The sequence below is a fragment of the Anoplophora glabripennis genome, unplaced genomic scaffold, assembly GCF_000390285.2.
Source record: "Anoplophora glabripennis isolate ALB-LARVAE unplaced genomic scaffold, Agla_2.0 scaffold335, whole genome shotgun sequence".
Classification (NCBI taxonomy): domain Eukaryota; kingdom Metazoa; phylum Arthropoda; class Insecta; order Coleoptera; family Cerambycidae; genus Anoplophora; species Anoplophora glabripennis.
Window position 1 is genome coordinate 279,996 of NW_019416429.1, and position 19,787 is coordinate 299,782.

At 33.2% G+C, this 19,787-nt stretch overlaps 1 protein-coding gene across 3 annotated transcripts in view; it reads left to right on the plus strand.

The window, feature by feature from the left end:
• The window catches only part of LOC108909733 (homeobox protein aristaless-like), a 146,415-nt gene that overhangs the window by 54,608 nt on the left and 72,020 nt on the right, over positions 1-19,787 (plus strand). For all 3 annotated transcript variants that reach the window (XM_018714143.1, XM_018714141.1, XM_018714142.1), the window contains one exon: positions 13,603-13,840. In XM_018714143.1, the coding sequence (XP_018569659.1) occupies positions 13,635-13,840 (206 nt within the window). In that variant the 5' untranslated portion in view covers positions 13,603-13,634. The remainder of the gene's footprint in view (positions 1-13,602; positions 13,841-19,787) is intronic.

Below are 19,787 nucleotides of genomic sequence, written 5' to 3' on the forward strand. Positions count from 1 at the left end.
TTTATAAGAGATTTTCTAGTTAGAACACTCTGTATACTAAGCCTTTTCCTTGATACATATTTTAACCATACATTCCCAGCCTTAATTAATTAACTTATTTTTTGTCACACATTAGAACATGTCAATTTCGTGCGGTCAGATAACGCAGATCTTGCGAATATGTCGCATATATTTAAAACATATTACGCGTAAATGAAAGTAGTTTGTGGCCCCTTTGATTAATTATTATGTCACTTAGAAACAACCTCTTTATCGATAAGAAGCAGAATTTTGGGCACGTTTTTCTCTAAAGGTACTCACGTGTACGCGGCAGTGTTACCACAGTGTTACCATTCGGAATGTTTATCAGTGCTTTGTCTAGAAGTAAAGGTGTAGTAACAAAAGCTTTTAGAATTTAATTGAGTGCCTGCTTGTTCTCGCATGTGCATATTTTAGTAGAAGGCCACTGACAGATATCATCTGACTTATATTTGACGAGTATCCCCTATAACCACACATTAATTCCTATACGCAAACTTTTTTCACGTCAGAGGTGAGTCAGCTATAATAAATTTGCGGTATAATTAATTAATATCTACCAGCAAATCTGCTATGAGTGCTTCTTAAAAATATGTGTCAGTAATGTTTTTGGAAAAGTCTTACTCATGCGACCAAACACAAACCAAACATTGCAGCTGCCTAAAAATTGACAGATGCGTCACTGACATTGCTACCAATATACAAAAAAGAATCAACTCGATAAATAAGATATAACACGTGCAATTTGAAAATTCCGATTACTTTTTGATAAAACTTGTTATATTTCCTTGTATTTGAATTTAATTTTCTTTTTTGCGAGAATTTCATAACTCATAGCCTGATATTTTTATTTTGGTATCAGTAGTTGTAGCATGTTCATGTCACTGACATTGGTACTGGGATAGAATAGGGGTTTATTTAATTAATATAATTACGCTTATCTACGTTCCGAGGAAGTGCGTTACTAATGACGCATAACGTAGGTATATTTAGCCCATCTAGCCACCCGGTGAATTTACTGTATCGATACAGTAGACAAAGGTAACAATTATTGTGGTTATATTGTTTTTTTCGTATAGGATGAATTTTTAATTAGTGAAAGTTATAATACAAAAAAAAATAGATAGTTATTTCAAGGACTTAAAAGACTGTTATGTAGCGGCTAGAAGTTCTACCTTATTATATACTGGGGCCTTATTAAAAAATTACTATAGTTTCCTTAGTGAAATTTTCATTGTATCTTCATGGATGTCAAATAAGTTCAACAAAAATGTCAGTTAGATATACACGGGGTAGTTCACCTAAGTGTCACTCTATTTTCTCCTTTATCTTTACACTGTAAAAAAATCATGCAAATTCAATCAATTTTACTCAATACTATATCAATCCACACCCGATTGAGTCAAATGTCCACTCTACTATTTCTCTAATATGATTTAAATTTAACTGAAAATTTCCAAGGGGTACAGCACCCCAGAGTCCCACACCCCGCATCAGCCGCCGCTACTTTCATTTCATTAATATCTGGAGTTGTTGTGCACCACTTTATATTCTCATTTAATTTTAATTAAATATGATTGTATTAAAGTCATAAACTATTATGTTGCCACAGTGGTTTCTACACAGATCTGATAGATTGCCATAACCTATATTGTACGTTACAGATACGTAAGTAAGTACATATAACAATTTAACTATCCGTTTATTTAAATATTAATCGAGTCTCAAAATATTTTTGTTTTTAATTATTGTAATCAAGCCACTGCATTTAAACATAATTTTCATCAAAATCACTTGTCCACCACTACACGCCTTACAACATGCCCCGAGATAACCTAATGGGGACGATGGGAATAAACAAAGACAACGCACGACAACCATAGAATGGGGTGGGGTCACTCAATAATGAGGACAAGTGTACCAAATGCGAGTTTATCTGCAGAATTTATTTAACCTATACTTGAGTGGAAGTATTCAGTTTTAGTTCAAATGAGTAAAATTATCAAAATGCTCAATATAGAGTGAAAATTACTCAATAATTTCACTCACTCCGTACCTTTATTGCTTTCACTCACACCGACTTTTTTACAGTGGCGGTTTCTCTTTTTGAAAGCAATAATTGATATTTAAGAAATAATAAAATATTCATGACCTTTCAAAAAATGTTAGGACAAATCATAATGATATTATGTAATAAAATACAAACGCACACATTTTGAATGATAAGACTACACATTTTATAGATTTTGATATTAAATTGACTTAAGTATACCTAATCTATACAAGATATTAAATACCATTTAGATAAAATTACACTAATAGGTAATACCAATAAATAACAATACTAATGTTATTTCTTGAGTTAATTTGTAGAATAAAATTGGCGGTAACCTTTTAGAATATGTGTAATTAATTTGTAACATTAATTAACGCCATCATTATACCAGTGTAAAGATTAAAAAACTAAACTGAGAACTTATGTTAAATATTTCTTATAGGCATTAGATATTTGGGGAGCAATAGTCACAATTGTTTTTCTAATATGGGAAAATTTTATGGTTGTATTTTATTTCGAAATATTGACAGTAAATTAATTTTTTCATTAGACTCCAAATCATTCGTAATAGGATCAAACGGACATTTTATTTAACAGTTCTTAGCCAAATTATGTTTTGAGGCCAAACCCGGCTCAATTTCAAGTGGATTCACCCCCTTCTTTGATGTTGCACTTTATAAAAGTATTGATCCCAATAATAGATGCATAAAAACAGTCTCCAAATATTATCTTTATTAAGAAAGTTTCCACATTCTTAGTTATTATATTCAAATGTACTGGTTCTAACAGAGCAGGTCGCATGAAAACAGTTCCCAGAGCATCGCTGATATTCGCGTCACCTTGAATTACATGTCAGATCTTGTTTAATTTTAAAAAGGTTTGTGTTCTTACCAGTCACTACAGTCTCCAAAAGTACTGTCACGATAATATGCATAAAAACAGTAGCTAATCTGGAATTGATATCACATTTAGGCTAAACTGAAGAAAGTTCATCACCTCATCTAATATTACGTCCTCCGATAAATAAAATATTGACCTCGGTAATAGAATCAAATACATAACGAGCGTTCAAATAAAAACGTGGTCGAAGTTGGCTCTGACACATTGGACGTAGGGAGTAGCTTATAGCGACCAACTTAACCTCATTTCTCAACGAGCTGTATAGCAGCTGTCAGTTTCAATAACGTTAATGACTATATAACTTTATTTTAAAGAATAATCGTGATAACAATAACAAACAATTAAAGGAGCTGCGGAAAGTGTCCCCCTCCTTGTTATAACAATAAATTAAAGCAGCTGCTGAAAGTGTCCCCCTCCTTGTTCCAAGCACTTTTCACACCTGTTCCTCAAAGAATTAAAGACATTTTCTAAGATGCTCGGGGTATTGTTAATTTCACGAATCTTGTCTATAAGTCGAGCCTGCAGATGGTTTAAATCAGGAATAGGCAGTTCAAAAATAGTGTTTTTAAGGTAAGGCCACAAAAAGAAATCACACGGCGTAATATCACATGACCTCGGTGGAAATTCATGTTCAGCATTGAGACTTATTAGTCGATTTTGGAAAACTTCCCTCAACATATTCATCGTCTCGCCTGCCGTATGTGCCCTTGCGCCATCTTGTTGAAAGTAAAAGTTTGTAATTTCGTTTTCTTCCAGCTGGTTAACAAAAGGAGCGATAATTTCTTCTCTATACCTTTGCGCAGTAAGAGTACCATTAAAAAAAATAGGTCCATAAATCCTCCTTCGATTGAGAGCACACCAAACTCCAATTTTTTGAGCGTGTAGAGGGCCCTCGACAAAAAAGTTATCTGGTTTTTCAGAAGACCACATTCTCATATTCTGTGAGTTTACGTAACCACTTAAATGAAACCAGGCTTCATCAGAAAAAAAGGTGATATTATGAAGTTCACCGTAGTTGTTTAAAAACCATTCACAAAATACAGCCCGTCGCGGAAAATCAACTTCATGAAGTTCTTGCTGACAAGTTAAACGATAGGAGAACAAACGCAAATCTTTTTTTAACACTGTGTGGCAGGTACCGACTGATACTCCCACCATTTGTGATAAAACACGTACAGAAGTTCTTGGCGCATTTTCCATTATTTGTTGGACATTTTCTTTTAATTCTTCAGTCCGCTTTTTAGGTCGGCCGCTTCCTTCTTTTCTTGTTACACTGCCCGTTTCACGAAAAACATTAACACAACGCTGAACTGCACTTTGAAAAATTTTGTACTCAACAACGCCGGGAAATTGATTTTGAAATTCTATGAAACATTCCTCAATAGAATACTTCCATATTCCATCAATCTTGCGTCCATTTCTAAAGTAGGACTCTATGATAAACACTTTTTGTTCTTGAGAAAACACCATTTTAAACGCTTTTTAAAACGAAAATATTCAAATTGATAGCGGCGATATAGCGCTTTGACAGATGACGTTTTAGTTCATTTGCTATACGCTACGCCCTACGTCCAAATTTTCAGAACCAACTTGACCACGTTTTTATTTGAACGCTCGTTACATACATAATGTTATTGATAGCCTCATATTCTTGAATTCATGTTACGTTTAGCCTACTTTCAAGAAGGTTCATCTTTTGATCTAACGTTGCAGTTTTCAGAAGTACTGACTTCCATAATTGAGTCAAATAAACAAAAGCACTTTCCATAATATTATTCAAAGTCTCCTAATTCTGAATTGTTCTCATATCTAGACTAATTTCAATTAGGTCGACTATCTTCTTATCTGACGTCCGATGAAGTCTGTAAAAGTACTAGCCTCCATAATAGAGTTGAATGCAAAAATAGTTATCAGAAGATTGTCGAGAGTTTTCTTGAATTGATGCTAATATATTATTACTACTAAGTTTATCGTATCAATAACATTGCTGTCTCTATAAGTACTGACATTGACTCTACAGACTGTAGAGTCGAACAGTGTTCTCATAATATTGTCGAGAGATTTTTGAATTGATATCATAGCTAATTTCAGAAAGGTTTGTCTGAATTGATGTCATATTTACTATAAAAAAATTAGTAGCCTATTTGAATTGTGCATACCTAACCCTTATTTGTTGCTAAAACCATAATTTTATTCCGGTGGTGCTTAAGTACCTATATTTTTTAAAATATAGATATTTTTAAGACTTGCATAAATCATTAAAACTATAAGCCATTACACTGTAAAAAATCGATGTGAGTGAAAGCAATAAAGGTTCGAAGTGAATCCATTTAAATTTTCACTCAATATTGGGCATTTTGATCATAGTCCAGGCAATTTAGACCAAAATCGCCCAGAATACGGAATTTTTTTTCTGATCGAGTTGCGGTTTTCGCCATTGTGTTCGGAAAAATATCAGGAAAAAAGTCTATCTATTACACTATGAGGCTGGATCGAAACTGCATTGCGGGTGCATAAACTGCATCTTGGAGTGCATCAATTTTTCCGAATTTTCTAAAAATGGTAAAAATTGACTAAAAGTTGTAGAAATTTGTGGGCACGGATTTTCGAGGTCGGAGATTCCGAATCTGACCCTGAAAAATATGCCCGACGGCCCTGGGGCTCCCCAGGGGGGCAAGGGGGCCTTCTGTATAACATCGAATAGCTGAGTAATTGCCTTCTAAATCCCCACTCGGGGGTTTTTGGGGTCGGGGATTTCGATTCTGACACTGAAAAGTATGCCCGACGCCCTGGGGCTATCACAATCACAGGAATTTCCTAACCTCAAAAAACAGGTCAAAAGTAGCAAACACACGAAAAAGTGCTAAGAAAAATATATATTTTTTTTTTCTATATTCAAATGTTCATTTATATGGTTAACACCCCGTCAAACGTGAATCCGCGGTCAGAATTGATGGTTCTTTTTCTAACCTAAAAAAACGGGTTAATTAAGGTCAGACATTACGAATTTTCAAAAAAATAACAGATTCGCGCCAAATTTGGTTTACGGGGGTTTTCGAAGTCAATTATGCAAAATCAAGACGGCGGATCCAAGATGGCCGACCAAATTTTCAAAAAATAACGCATTCGATGTTTTACAGAAGTCCCCCCTTGTCCCACTGGGGGGCCCCAGAGGCGTCGGGCATACTTTTCAGTGTCAGAATCGAAATCCCCGATCCCAAAAACCCCCAAGTGGAAATTTAGAAGGAAATTACTCAGCTATTCGATGTTTTACAGACGGCCCCCCTTGCTCCCCTGGGAGCCCCAGGGCCGTCGGACATAATTTTCAGGGTCAGATTCGGAATCTCCGACCCCGAAAACCCGTGCACACAAATTTCTGCAACTTTTAGTCAATTTTTACCATTTTTAGAAAATTCGGAAAAATGGATGCACTCCAAGATGCAGTTTATGCACCCGCAATGCAGTTTCGATCCAGCCCCAAAGTGTAATAGATAGACTTTTTTCCTGATATTTTTCGGAAGACAATGTCGAAAACCGCAACTCGATCGGTTCATCAGAAAAAATTTTCTGACTTATGGTGATACAATAACCTCCTGTATATTAATCGGGGTCTGCGCCAGGGACTTAGCCGATAGCTTAATCGGAGATTTTGGGGGGAGGAACGCCCGTCCCGGTCCCTGGATATGAACCACCGAGGTTATGATATCACCTACTAAGGGAGACAGGGCAACCGAACAAAGAAAATAAAAGTGAATAAGCTAAATAACAGAATTTAATAAGCAAATGTATAAGTGTACAGTATGCCATCAACGGTTCTACCCGGTATACCGGTCGCGGTCCGGTCTGTTTGTGAAAAGTGGTCGACCAAGCCGGTAAATCGGTCAACTACCATACACTGACAGCTCATGAGCACAAAATGGGGTTATATGGTTATAAACTAATAACAAGAATATTACCTACTACAAGGTTAAGGGTTACATACGAGGTTATGTACTAAGAAGTCAATTAAGTTCTAATACCAAACAGATGTCCCCTAATAGGGCGACTTTTATCTAGGTAAGGACGCATATGTGAACCTTTTTTCTTACTATACGTATCAGTAGTTTTGGGGGTATTCAGTTAAGGAGAGTATTCTTATTTTTAGGACTCCGCCTATATAACGGCTGGCTGGTTATTCCATGCCTTAGTTAATTTTTAACCTATGATAATAATGTTTAAATGTGACCTGTCACTCGGTGGACTCCTTCTGAGCTGTGTCTGTCAGAGATGGAGAAGGTGTAGCTTCGTCGAAGGTCGGGAACTTCAGACCATGAGGGGTTCTACCAGTTAGGCAAGTGTGCAGCAAGGAGGTAAGCCACATGCAGCAGGGCGGCAAGCAAGCAGGCAATAAGCCAAGCAGATGATGGGTAAAGCATGCACCACCGTTAAAGCAGGGGACTATAAGGAGAAGGCCTGTAAACGAATGTATCGTAAGAGACCTCTACGAGTAATAAATCAAAGCGGTGTTGAACATGCCACTAATATGTGTTTGGAGGAATGGGTCAGTACATACCTTACGATGTTGGGCGGCCTTTGTGGAGTACTCGGGTTTTGATTACAAAATTAATTATTTGCCACAAATCCAAAATATTCGAAGATCGTTCCAGGATCTTAACAAGTGCAAAATACTTAATTTTGGAGCTCTTTTGACACGAAAATCCGCACAAGGCGTAATTGTCTGTCTCTCAAGACAAATAAAATTCTCAAAGTTAAAAGAACATTTTTTTCCCACCCGAAGTAAAAAACCCATGGAAAATCAGACTGGTTTCCTTTGAGCCACAGATTATTAGGAATGACATTGAACAGCTGATTGCCAACTACTTTTGAATGAAGAAGAAGAAGAATTTATAAAATAATTGCAATGAACCTTAACCTCAAAATTGGAAAAAATTTTGACAACTGGCATGGCATGTTTTGGCAAAATACACACCATTTATGGAACTCCTCGCCGTTTAGGTAACCAAAGGTAGGTGTAAAAAGAAAAGGCCCCAGCATAACAATATGGAACTAACCCTGGATAAATATAGTTCGGAATTATTCTATAGTTAGTTCATATTAGCCCAAATAAAACCGTAACAACTCATCAAACGGCTTCGTACTTAGTCTAATTTTAAATAAGTTCCTCTTCTCAGCTAACGTTACAGTTTACAAAAAGTTCTATTGGCTTCTTCAGATTGCAGAGAAAAGTTTTCACAATACCATTGTCTTCTAATTTTAAATTGATGTTACCTCCAATAACTTGAATAATAGTGATGTCAAATACAGTTACTCTTTAGTACTCAGAGTATTCGTTACTTTTATCTTGAGTACTCGTTACTTTGTATTCGTTACTGAGTACAGTTACATGTATAGTCCGGCCGGCACGACATGCGGCTTTTTTTTTACGCCGACTTCCCGCAAAAGTCAACCACACGCTCGAGATACCCTACATTGTCAATATTATCAAATAAAAAACTTTTATCCATCGTGGCTACATCTGTTCCAAGTGAACGTATATTCTCTAAAGCGGGTTAAACAATAAAAGAACGGCGCAATAAATAGATTAAAATCCAAGTATATAAACAAAATCATTTTTCTAAACTGATGCAACGATTTTTTGTTTATTCATAAAACTTTGTAGTAGTAGGCATTCGCACAAAATAGTAAATATGTAGTTTTGAATTGATAAATTACGTTATTTGTTATTTGGGATATTTATATTTTTTCGTTAGGTATTTCTATTTTTATAAGACTAATTTCTATAAGACAAGAGTAGAATATATATATTTTTTTGTGTTTAAAATAAATAAATTTAGAAAATAATTATTTATTTAAATGTTAATAAATATATAAATAATTAGGTTTTGTATGTTTACCTATATATTATTTACGCTCTTCAGGTCCAGGTATTTTTAACTGTTTAATTAAATATCATCAAAAAGGTATTTCATCTTAAGTAACAATCCTATAGGTTGATGACTACGCGACTACTTTTTCTTTGTGATACCCGTCGAACGAGGTACCGAGGTTCCGAGACCCGATACAAAATATTGTATCTATGAGTATAGACGTTTCAGTAAAATATAATACCAAATCTGAAATCCACGCGTTCAGTAAATATTCCGAAGCGAGTCCGAGTATTACCGATTATCGTGATTACATGTATCCAAACTTGGAGAAGAATCTCTACTTAAAAAGTAATCAGTATCGGATACTTTTCTCATCGATTACTCAGTATTCGTTACTTATTCAAGTAACGGATAAAAAGTAACGAATAATTACAATATTGAATAAGATGTTTGTTCTTCTCAGGCGTAGCATTCTTCAGCAATACTGGAATCGATAAAAGAGCGGAATGCACAAGAACAGTTCTTAGAATTTCATCGAAAATCTTTTATTTTAATCATGCCTGGGCCAATTTCATGTAGGTTTGTCTTCTCATTTCACGTTGAAGTCTCCAGAAGTAGTAGCCTCGATAACAGAGTGGGATGTGCAGAAACAGTTCTGAGAGTATCGTTGGTAGTTTATCGAAGAGTTGATATCAAACTGATACGATTTCAAAAAGGTCCGCCTCGTCTAACTTCATAACTAGTCTTCAAATATAGGTACTGCCTTCAGTAATAGAACGGATACATAAAGATCATGATATCGTTGCATTCTTGTCTTAAATTGGGGCTACAGTTAGTCCAATTTCAAGTAGGTTCGTGTCTTGCACAAACATAGTCCTCTTAACTGATGTTGCATCTGGGGCTAATTTCAAGGTTCGTCTTCTTACCTAATATTGCAGTCTCCAAAAGTACTGGCCTCGTTAATAGAGCGGGATGCACAAAAACAATTCTCAGAATATCGACGAGTCTCCTAACCTTGGATTCGATGTGACGGATAAGAAATCTCCGGAAGTAACAAAAATCTGTTAATCTAAATTCACGGTACATTTTCCTTAACCGCTGAGAGGGCACCCAGGCAGACTGGTCGACCATATTAATGTTAGATGTCAATACAACAATGGGGAATTAGGCAAATTACTTCCGAATTTTTTCCTGTCTATGCGAGATACCATGAAAATTCTCATTTAGATAATGATTTAATTGTACACAACCATTCAGTCTTCAGTTGTCACGAAGTGCCTGAACCGTGAAATTAACTTTTAATTATTTAAAGGAATAAAATTTGTGTTTGTTGTTTCTGTGAATTAACCGAAAGACGAGAAGCACTGATATCCATCTATTCAATTAATCTTGTGGTTTATTTTAATATATTGTAAGTGCACGTACAATAATAAGCTTCATTAGCATAATTAACCTTAAACATTTCCGTAGCTGGTAAAATTAATTTTCTTTTATTTCATTCCCGATCGGGGGACTCCGTTTACTTGAACGCAATGTTAATTGGCGGCGTTCATTTTAAATCATTTTTACTGAATTATTTCTAATAGCTTTAAAGTAAAAAATCCATTTCTCAGGCCAAACTTAGATACACAACAGGTTCTGCAAGGGTATTAAATATGGATCGAAGCAGGCTGGTTTCCAGCGATCTAGAGATAAATTATTAATTAAGGTAATAAGATTATCGGTGATACTTTAACGCTACAATGAAACATTGACGGCAGCATAGACAGAAAAGGCTGTGATTAGAAGATATACATAAAATTATATACTGGAGCTGATTACATTACTACTTAACTATTGGCATGTGACAAACATGATTTAATATATTTGATATTTTTTAAAAGAAACCTATTTTTTTATTGCTGATTAGGTGTCAGAATTAAATGGGTTTAATGTTATAATCTATTTATATTTATAGCGATCTCGGAATGCTATATATTTAATTGCTCTGTCAACACTATTTCGTTAACGGTTTATCGCCTATAAACTTTAATACACATACACTAGGTTAGGTATTTATTATTTCAGGAGCAACATTCCAAAGTAACTGCTTAATTTTATCTCCGAGGACCCCGCTTGCGTTTAACACATCATCGGTTACTGTAATGATAATTATGTTCTACTCAGTATCAGTACCTATTTAGAGATAACTAATGTCTATCTAACCATATTTTAATAGCAGTTATGCCAAGTTCCATTTGTTCTCTAACTATACCTATCCCAGGTATCGCCAAAAAAGATGACTAAAGTATCATCTGCATATGATAGTATTTTACCACTAATATTTAAGACAATAATTAACTCTAACATATTGCATTTGATCAGTTAAATAACTAATAAAAAGCTTTAGTTCATTTCCTCGAATTCCATAACTATGCAGCACATTAAGAAGCTTGTCATGAGGCACTGTATCATTTTAATACCAATGTTAGTAAAATATTGGTTACAATAATTCGACATATCCTTATTGTTATCATAAGATTGACCATTTTCATTGACATTGTTTTGATTAAGTAAAATAATATCTTTATAATACTCATGCTTACATTTTTTTAACAGCTTATTCAAATTATTTCTATATATTTTGTACTCTATCTCCAAATTCTCCGAATAATTATTTATCAGCCTTTTTTTCATTTTATCTCTAATTATTATTGACTTGGTTAGACCAATTGTAATCCAAGGTTTGATTTTCTTAGGTACTTTAATATTAGTTGTATTGATATAAGTGCTCTGAGGCACCTTTTTAAAAAAAATTTCAGTAAATATATTAGTTGCAAGTTGAGAATTATTTAATTGCAAAACATGATTCCAGCTTTCATTTTTAATCAAATTAATGAATTTGTTAGGTATTATTAATTTTAGAAAATTGTTTAATATTAGGTTGCTTGATTGCGTCACAACTTATAGAATCTTTACTAAAATGTATCATCACAGCGTAATGATCAGTAATGGAGCATTTAAGTACTATAAAGGATTCGATTTTAAAACTATTGACATCATAATTACTTTTTACAAAAATATGGTCAAGGCATGCAGCAGATTCTTCGTTTAGCTAACATTGACACATAATTGTTCACATATTCATTTTCTTCTAATATATTTATATTAACATCACCAACAATAAGTTGAAAATAGGCACCAACTTTATTTAAGTTTAAATAATCATCAATATCATTGATAAAAGAAACTATGGATTGGGTCTATATAATGCAATTATCCTAAATAGGACACTATTAATATTGATTTCCATAATATTCAGCGTAACCATATAGTATTTCCAACTTTTTATTATGAATTGACGTTTCAAGACCCTTTTTTGCAATAATTATAACTCCATCATTTTTATTAAAATCAGCATGATTGTAAATTGTATTATATCCAGGAATATTAAACTGACCTATAGAATTCACTTGAAAGCATTCACTTAAGATAATATCATAACTATAATTTAATTCATAGGTTACAAGAGTAGCAAGTAATTCATCAAAATTCTTATACTACGTATATTAAGGTGAAACACACTAAGAATGGCATTTGTTTCAAACAGAAGCTTACTGTCATTAATAGCAATATACCTTCCCATGCGATTACCTTCGATGCAATCGAGTTCCTGCAAAATTAAATCTTCATGCTTCGTTAGATTTAATTTTTCTGAAATTTCATTAATTTGAAACGGACTGTCAAGTTGATAAAATTGATAATTTTCTGTACTTGCTTCTTTTTGTTTTTAATCGAGATGGGGAAAACCCTAAAGCCACTTAAGTTGTTCGGGAAATTTGTGCCGTATATAGTGATGATGCGTGATTTCATCCTTAAAGACATGAATCGTTCCGGATTGAATTTGATGAAGAGCAATTGAATCGACTCCTTCACCTGCATTCGATGGAAAAAGTTCAAAGACGCGGGTCCCATGCACATGTTTTGAAGAAAACAATAAGAATCAACGCTCTGCAATTGCCGCTGGTTTGCTCCGTTGTCATCGATTAACACGTGATCATAAGGAACGTTTTCTTCATCGTATTGTCATTGATGATGAAAAATGGTATCTGTACGTGAACTTAAAATAGCGGAAAGAATGGTTTATCCCCAAAAAACCAAGCAACTCCGCGAACAAGACCAGAATTTCATCCTCGAAAGACAATGTTACGCGTTTGGTGAGACTGGAAAGATTTTTTATTACGAACTCTTACCAAACAGTCAAACCGTCAACGTAACATGACAATGCGCGATCACTTATCGCCAATATGACCAAAACGGCCATTGGGGAGTTGAATTGGGAAGTTCTGCCCCACCCAGCTTACTCTCCCTATCTCGCACCTTCTGGTTTTCATCTTTTCCGCTTTTTGTTGATCTCCTAACGGATGCTTTTTTTTAACAACGATAATGAGTAAGATATTGTTGTTGTTGGATGAGTTTTTCGAGTCAAAACCGAAAATTTCTACAGAAGAGGCGTCCACAAAATTGTTGAACGCTGGGAGGAGGTCATAATTTAAATATCTTAAATTTGAAAAAAAAGCTACATTACTTATCCCCCAAATATTCGACACTTTCAAAGTTCTACTGATATTTGAAAAATATATGTTATTCTATAAGAAAAGTTACAATAACTGTATAATGTATGATTAATTTATGATGAAATACATTATACATATCTTTTTTCTCAATTTTTTTATATTCGTAGATATGACTGGTTACATTATCTGATTTATTTGGTTTCAGAATCTGCTCCAACTGACAGTAACCCTGACATAATGGGAGTATCTGAGGAAATGACGCCCAATGCAGGAATCGAACCTAGGCCTCCCGGTCCGGACCAGAGCGACGGCAGTGATCCGGAACCAGACGAGTTTGCACCGAAAAGGAAACAACGAAGGTACAGGACTACTTTCACCAGTTACCAGTTAGAAGAGCTGGAGAAGGCATTTTCTAGGACCCACTATCCGGACGTCTTCACTAGGTAAGATCAATAACGATAATATCACTACCAATAATTATAAGCTATATTAACAACAAAAATTAATATCATACTGTTTATATTATTTCCGTATTTAATATATGCTTGTTTATTCTTATTTTGTATATCAACCTCATACAGATTTAGTTTCTTTTCTGTTTTAACTCATATATACTTTTTTGATTACTTTTACCTGAGGAATATCTGCTTAAAGTTTGTACGTCTTCTCGTGCAGTGCCCCGTATATATTTTTTCTGAGGTTAGTAGTTAGTTTATGTCTTCAGAAACAAAATACACAGAACATACTTAAGACGAAAGAACTATGTAAATATGTTATGATCCTCAACACAATCTAGTTTTTTATACATCTTTATGTATGTTAAAATAATCAATTTCGGACATGTGGCCTTCATTCGTACTTGACCGAATCTAAATCTATTAGCGAATTCCTTTGTGTATATTAATAGTTAGTATAACATAAATCATTGTGACATATCTTGGAGCACTTTAATAGTCTTCTTCCACTAAAATATCGCGACTGAAATTCTACATAAATGATTGCGAAGCAATCACCTTGGAGGTTGAGATGTGTATACGAAGAATGAGTACTCTTGACCGATATAAGAGCAACTTTAGACATAGGAGTAGAGTTAAAAATCGTTAGAACCAGTTGATTCTAATGATTTTCTCTAAAAAAATGACAGGTATCGATTATCTTCAAGCAGAAAAAGAAATAAAGATTAATGTTGCATGCATTATTAAACTAATTCGATACAATTTTCTAATTGTATTTTTTTGAAACTTTGTTCGCCATTTAAAGTAGCACAAACTAAAAATTAATAGAAAAGTTAAAAAATTTTGTTCTTAGAGCACACTTAATAACAATCCATAGGATTTTTTTCATTTAATTTAAATAAAACATTCCTATAATATGCAAATTTAACTTAGAAAATATATTCATTATTTGAATGCAGTGTAACTTTTAAATATACAGGGTGAATCACAAACGGCGACCAAAAATGAAATCCCGTATTCTTTGGCGAATTTTAAGGGGAGTTTTTCGTATAAAATTTTTATTTAGGACGCTTCGTTAAAATAAAGGGCGTTAAGCTTAAAACAATGTATTTATTTTTTTTTAAATAGTTTAAAAACTAGTGAGTGAAATAATTTGAAATGGGGTACATGTATTTACGTAAACATTATCCAAAATCTGAGGCCTTTTCCTAAAATTTAGATGCTCCAGTGCTTCAGTGGCGGAGAGGGTATCAGTGTCATATTTTTATAAATAAAATAGTACGCCACTGCTTTACGAGGACGGTGTAAAGACGAATACTCCTTTTCGAATAATTGTTACTACTGTTATTCTCAAGAAGCTGTGTATTGTATTGCTAATTAAAACCCTAAACAAACATTAAAAAGCCTACATTATCATAATAACGTGCAACCAACAAATGAGAAACACACCATATTTAAAATTGAGACAGACACCGCAGACATATGACATCACATCCTGTTATTGTGTGAATGTCTCGATTTCTGAAATGATACATTTTGTGTTTGCAACTGAATCTTCTTAACAACAAACTCGGAAAGAAACCTTTCGTCTTTAGCAATAAATTTGAAAAAATTGAATCATTGTGGAAACCAGAACAATTAATTCATTCTTACACTATGTTTTTCTGAACCATATTGCCTCAATTTTTAATATCAAACATGAACGGTGATGAAGATTTTTCGGAAAAAATGTCTAGTAACAAGTTACAGATAATATTTATTGATTATATACATTGATTTTGGCCTGATAACAGGAACCGGAAAAAATTGTTTAATGAAATTTGATACAGTGTGTGGTAGTTTCTAAAAAGCTTCATTACTAACCAATCAAATATTTGTTTATGTCGCAATAACAGTATATTTATTGAGAGAAAAATGGTACGCTACTGACTTTTTCAACAGTCGAAAGCAAATCCTTAAAGTTTTATATAAAAAAAAACGAAAAATTGGACGATTTAAATCGTATTACAAAAGAAATAACGACTACAAATAATATGAAATAAATATTCTTATACTTATTAAAGAAGAAAGCTCTCATAATTAAGAATAGTATTTATTTTGATATCTTAATTCACACATTTCGTTATAAGGCTTCCGTTTAGAAATTAAATAAAGGCAGATACGCGTTTTGTTTACGATCTTGCTAAGATAATGTGAGGATGTTTTATTTTATGAAAAAATTTTCTCAAGCATCCACCAGTAGTTTTAAAGACTGGAAAATTTTTGACGTGTACTGATGATATTGGAAGCCACAACAACAGTTACTTTATCTCAATTGGAACATGCCGTGCTTCTTGAAGTACATGGCCACCCGAAAAATTGGTGCTTTATTTCTATTAAAGTAAGATTGTATTAAATTATTATCAGGTTTATCCATATATTCAGAGACTGCTAGCATTATTGCTAGATGATTTTCCTTAACGACAATGGGTATAAAACAGCTCATAATTATTTTTTAAATCTCACGTTTTTTTACTGGCGATACCAATTTCATCCGTAACTCATACATAACAACAACCATTAATGGGATTATGAAAATCGTCAAGCAATAGGAAAAGTTAATTATCAATATCAGTTATTATTAAGAGATTGGACAGATATTATTGGAGAATTTCTTATGTGGACCATTTTCTCTTCCCTTAAGATTAGATGGCAACACATACCGTGACTATGCAAAAAAAATTGGCGGTGCTTGTTGTTGTTGTACCCCTTAATCGGCCATATCGACTATTGCTTTTGCGTGATAGATCACCTTATTTGATTTAGGTAACGGAAATTTCTGAACCAAAGGTATGAAAATAGATGAATAGGTCAACACAACCAACCATGGCCCTCTAGGTCACCGCGCTTCAATCCCCTATAGATTATTTCCTTTGGAGACATTTAAACATTTTAGAGTGTTCAACGCAAATTGGCAGTTCATACATATAATGCAGTTTGATGGAAGTGAAGTTAAATGTACTCAGCCTAAAATGATATAATTTTTTTTTTTTCTGGATACCTGATAATATTCAAAAATTTGATCAGTTTATAAAAATGGAAATAAAATCAGGATATTTCTAATTTTTGCTCAATTTCTATTTTATATAATTTACTAAATTCTTTAAGTAATTCAGTCGCATTTATAATAATGCCAGTAATAAAATAGTCCAACAGCACGGATTTACGAAAGGTAGATCAAAAACTTCCAACTTAATAATAATAAATAGTGATACAGTTTGAAGTTGAGCCCATTGCTAAACAATTGCAAACAAATGTTCTTTACACAGTCCTTTTGAAGGCATTCCACAGACTTGGTCATGAAAAATTACTGGGAAACCTTAATTTTGGTCTCTTGAGTTCCCTATTAAATTTATTTGGATGACATTGGCCCAGCAGATTCCACTATGTTCTACTTAACGGGTGTAAGTCTGTGGATTGCTCAGCCACATCTGGAGTTCCACAGGGATCTGGTCTGGGGCCCCTACTATTCGGCACTTTCATCAACGATATAACTAATTGTTTAGATATTCATTACTTTCTCTATGCTGAGGATTTAAAAGTATTCTCAACCATTAAGAACGTCGACGTTTTGAAAATAATTTTATTCAAATGACAAAATAGTTTTTAAGTACGTACTTTTTTGTATTATCGTACTTTTATCCATTATTTTTTTTAATGTTTTGTAATGCTTTTTGTGTTTTCCCTGTACAATGTATCGAAAAATAAAAAATTAAAATCGGTTTAAAATTTTTGAAAAATATTATTCTTCATTAGGTATAAGAATTTTAATATCATAAGTTATTCGAATGTGTCATAATTTGTTCGAAAATGGCTGATATTAAAATTTGAAAGGAGCCAACATTTCTAATTTTTTTATGAATCTTTAAGGATTTTCCTTCAAAACTTGAAAAAAATAATATTTTCTCAATAAATATACTATTGTGGTGTTTACGGAATGTGTAACAGTTTTAAATCATATGGTGATGTAAAAAATTAGTAGATAATTCAGAAAAAGCTTTCTAGAACCTACCATACCAAATTTCAATAAACAATCTTTTCCGCTCCCTGTTGTATATGCAAAATTTTTTTTTTAAATACCTATAAAATCCTGTAACTCGGAAACTGGGCCACTTAGGCCATATGTTGAAAGAACCTTTTGTTCTTAGAATCATCTTAGAAATCAACTTTATTATCCAAACGTACTCTGTATATTAAAAAGATAGTTACGTCGTAGAAATATAAAAGTGAAAAAACTTGGTAACTTTTGGTAGTTGGTACAAGTCAACCAAAAAGATGTAAATCCCCCATATTAAGTTGTAAACGGCTTTATCGGTGCTTAACCCGGATGCAGTTTTAAGAAGGAATTTCGTCGTTAGAAATTTCTAAGCCACACACAAATCTTGGTTATCGGAGCGAGTAAAATGAGGATATCGTGTTAGGGTTCCGCAACCATAGATAAAGCGGATAAAGCAATCGAGCTGGCCAAGACAAACATTCCGAGATGTCTGCAATTTGTCCGGCTGGCGCGGCGTGACATTGTAAAGGTCTACCAATTAGGCAATTAGCCCACTAAAAAATTGATTGTATCTACGCCGGTCGGCCAGAATTCGGGCTACTTAATGCTTTCTACCCCTTTCTTTGACCGCTGGGCACCTGAGTTTATGTTTATTAGTCGTCGGGCCCTCGTGCCAGTCGTTCATCTGCTTAAATTATCTCTTAAAAAATATATCTTTAAATTACTTCTAATTATCTTAGGGTTTCTGGGAGAATTTTTCAAAATCATATGACTCAGTCAATGTTTAGTCAAAACAAAGGCATTTGCCTAAATATATTATTAATGTTATTTTTTAAATGGGGCCTCATAAAAATGTTGTCCTTGAATTGCAGAAATATATTAATTCATGTATCGTGTCTAGATTGTATTGATTACAAGACTAAGAGGTACTTTTTCGAAATTTATTTATTAATTTCATTATAACAATCATCCTCTTTTGACTTTGAAATTTATATCATCAATCGCTGCATATAATAAATTTTTTCAATTTTGGAATTCTATATACATTTTCAAAAATTTTCAAAATGGTGTTATGTGAAATAAGCTAAATTTAAAAAAAAAAAATTCAATCAATAAGAAAAATAGAAAACGAAAAAACACCACTGAAAAAATTTGAGGAATTATAAAAAATGTCAATTTTTTATAAGAACAAAAAAAAAGGAAATCTTGAAAACTGGTAATCGAGAAATTTTCGTTTTTTTCGGAAATTGAAAAAAATAAACAGTGAAGATAGGTCCAGATAATTTTAATCTATTTTTTTTCAAAAAGTACATTTAAAAACAAATATTTTGGAAAAAACTTCCCGATAACTAAATTTTTGAAAAAGTTATGGTTATTTAAAAAAGAGCAAATTTTTCAAAAATTTATAACTTTTTTTGAGTTGGGTGAAAAAATTTGAGGAGAGGTTTTCAATGGGGTTAGGGTTTTAAGTGCTCGATTTGGCATGGAATACCCCATATGTATTTATAAGTTTTCCACTAGTATAATTCAATTTGTCTAAAGTATACGCAAAAGAACAAACCAACAGTTATTTTCAAATTTTGTGTAAAAAAACAAAGCTAAACAAATACAGTGTAATTTTTTTAAAACCTGACAGGCCAACTTTTTTATTTGAAGTGATCGACTATTATTTACAAATGCAAGGTTGTAAAAAAATTGCAAATAAATCTTTCCGGTGTTGCCAGATTTCTACAATAGCTACTAAAGCAATATTTTTTTAAGTGGCAACACCGCATTTTTTTAACATAATTTGACAAATCTTTAAATTCTAAATAAAAAACGTTGTCATATTTATTTTTTGGAGTAGCCATTTTAGAACAATCAGCAAAAACAACGAAAATTAATCTGTAGTAGGCAGGA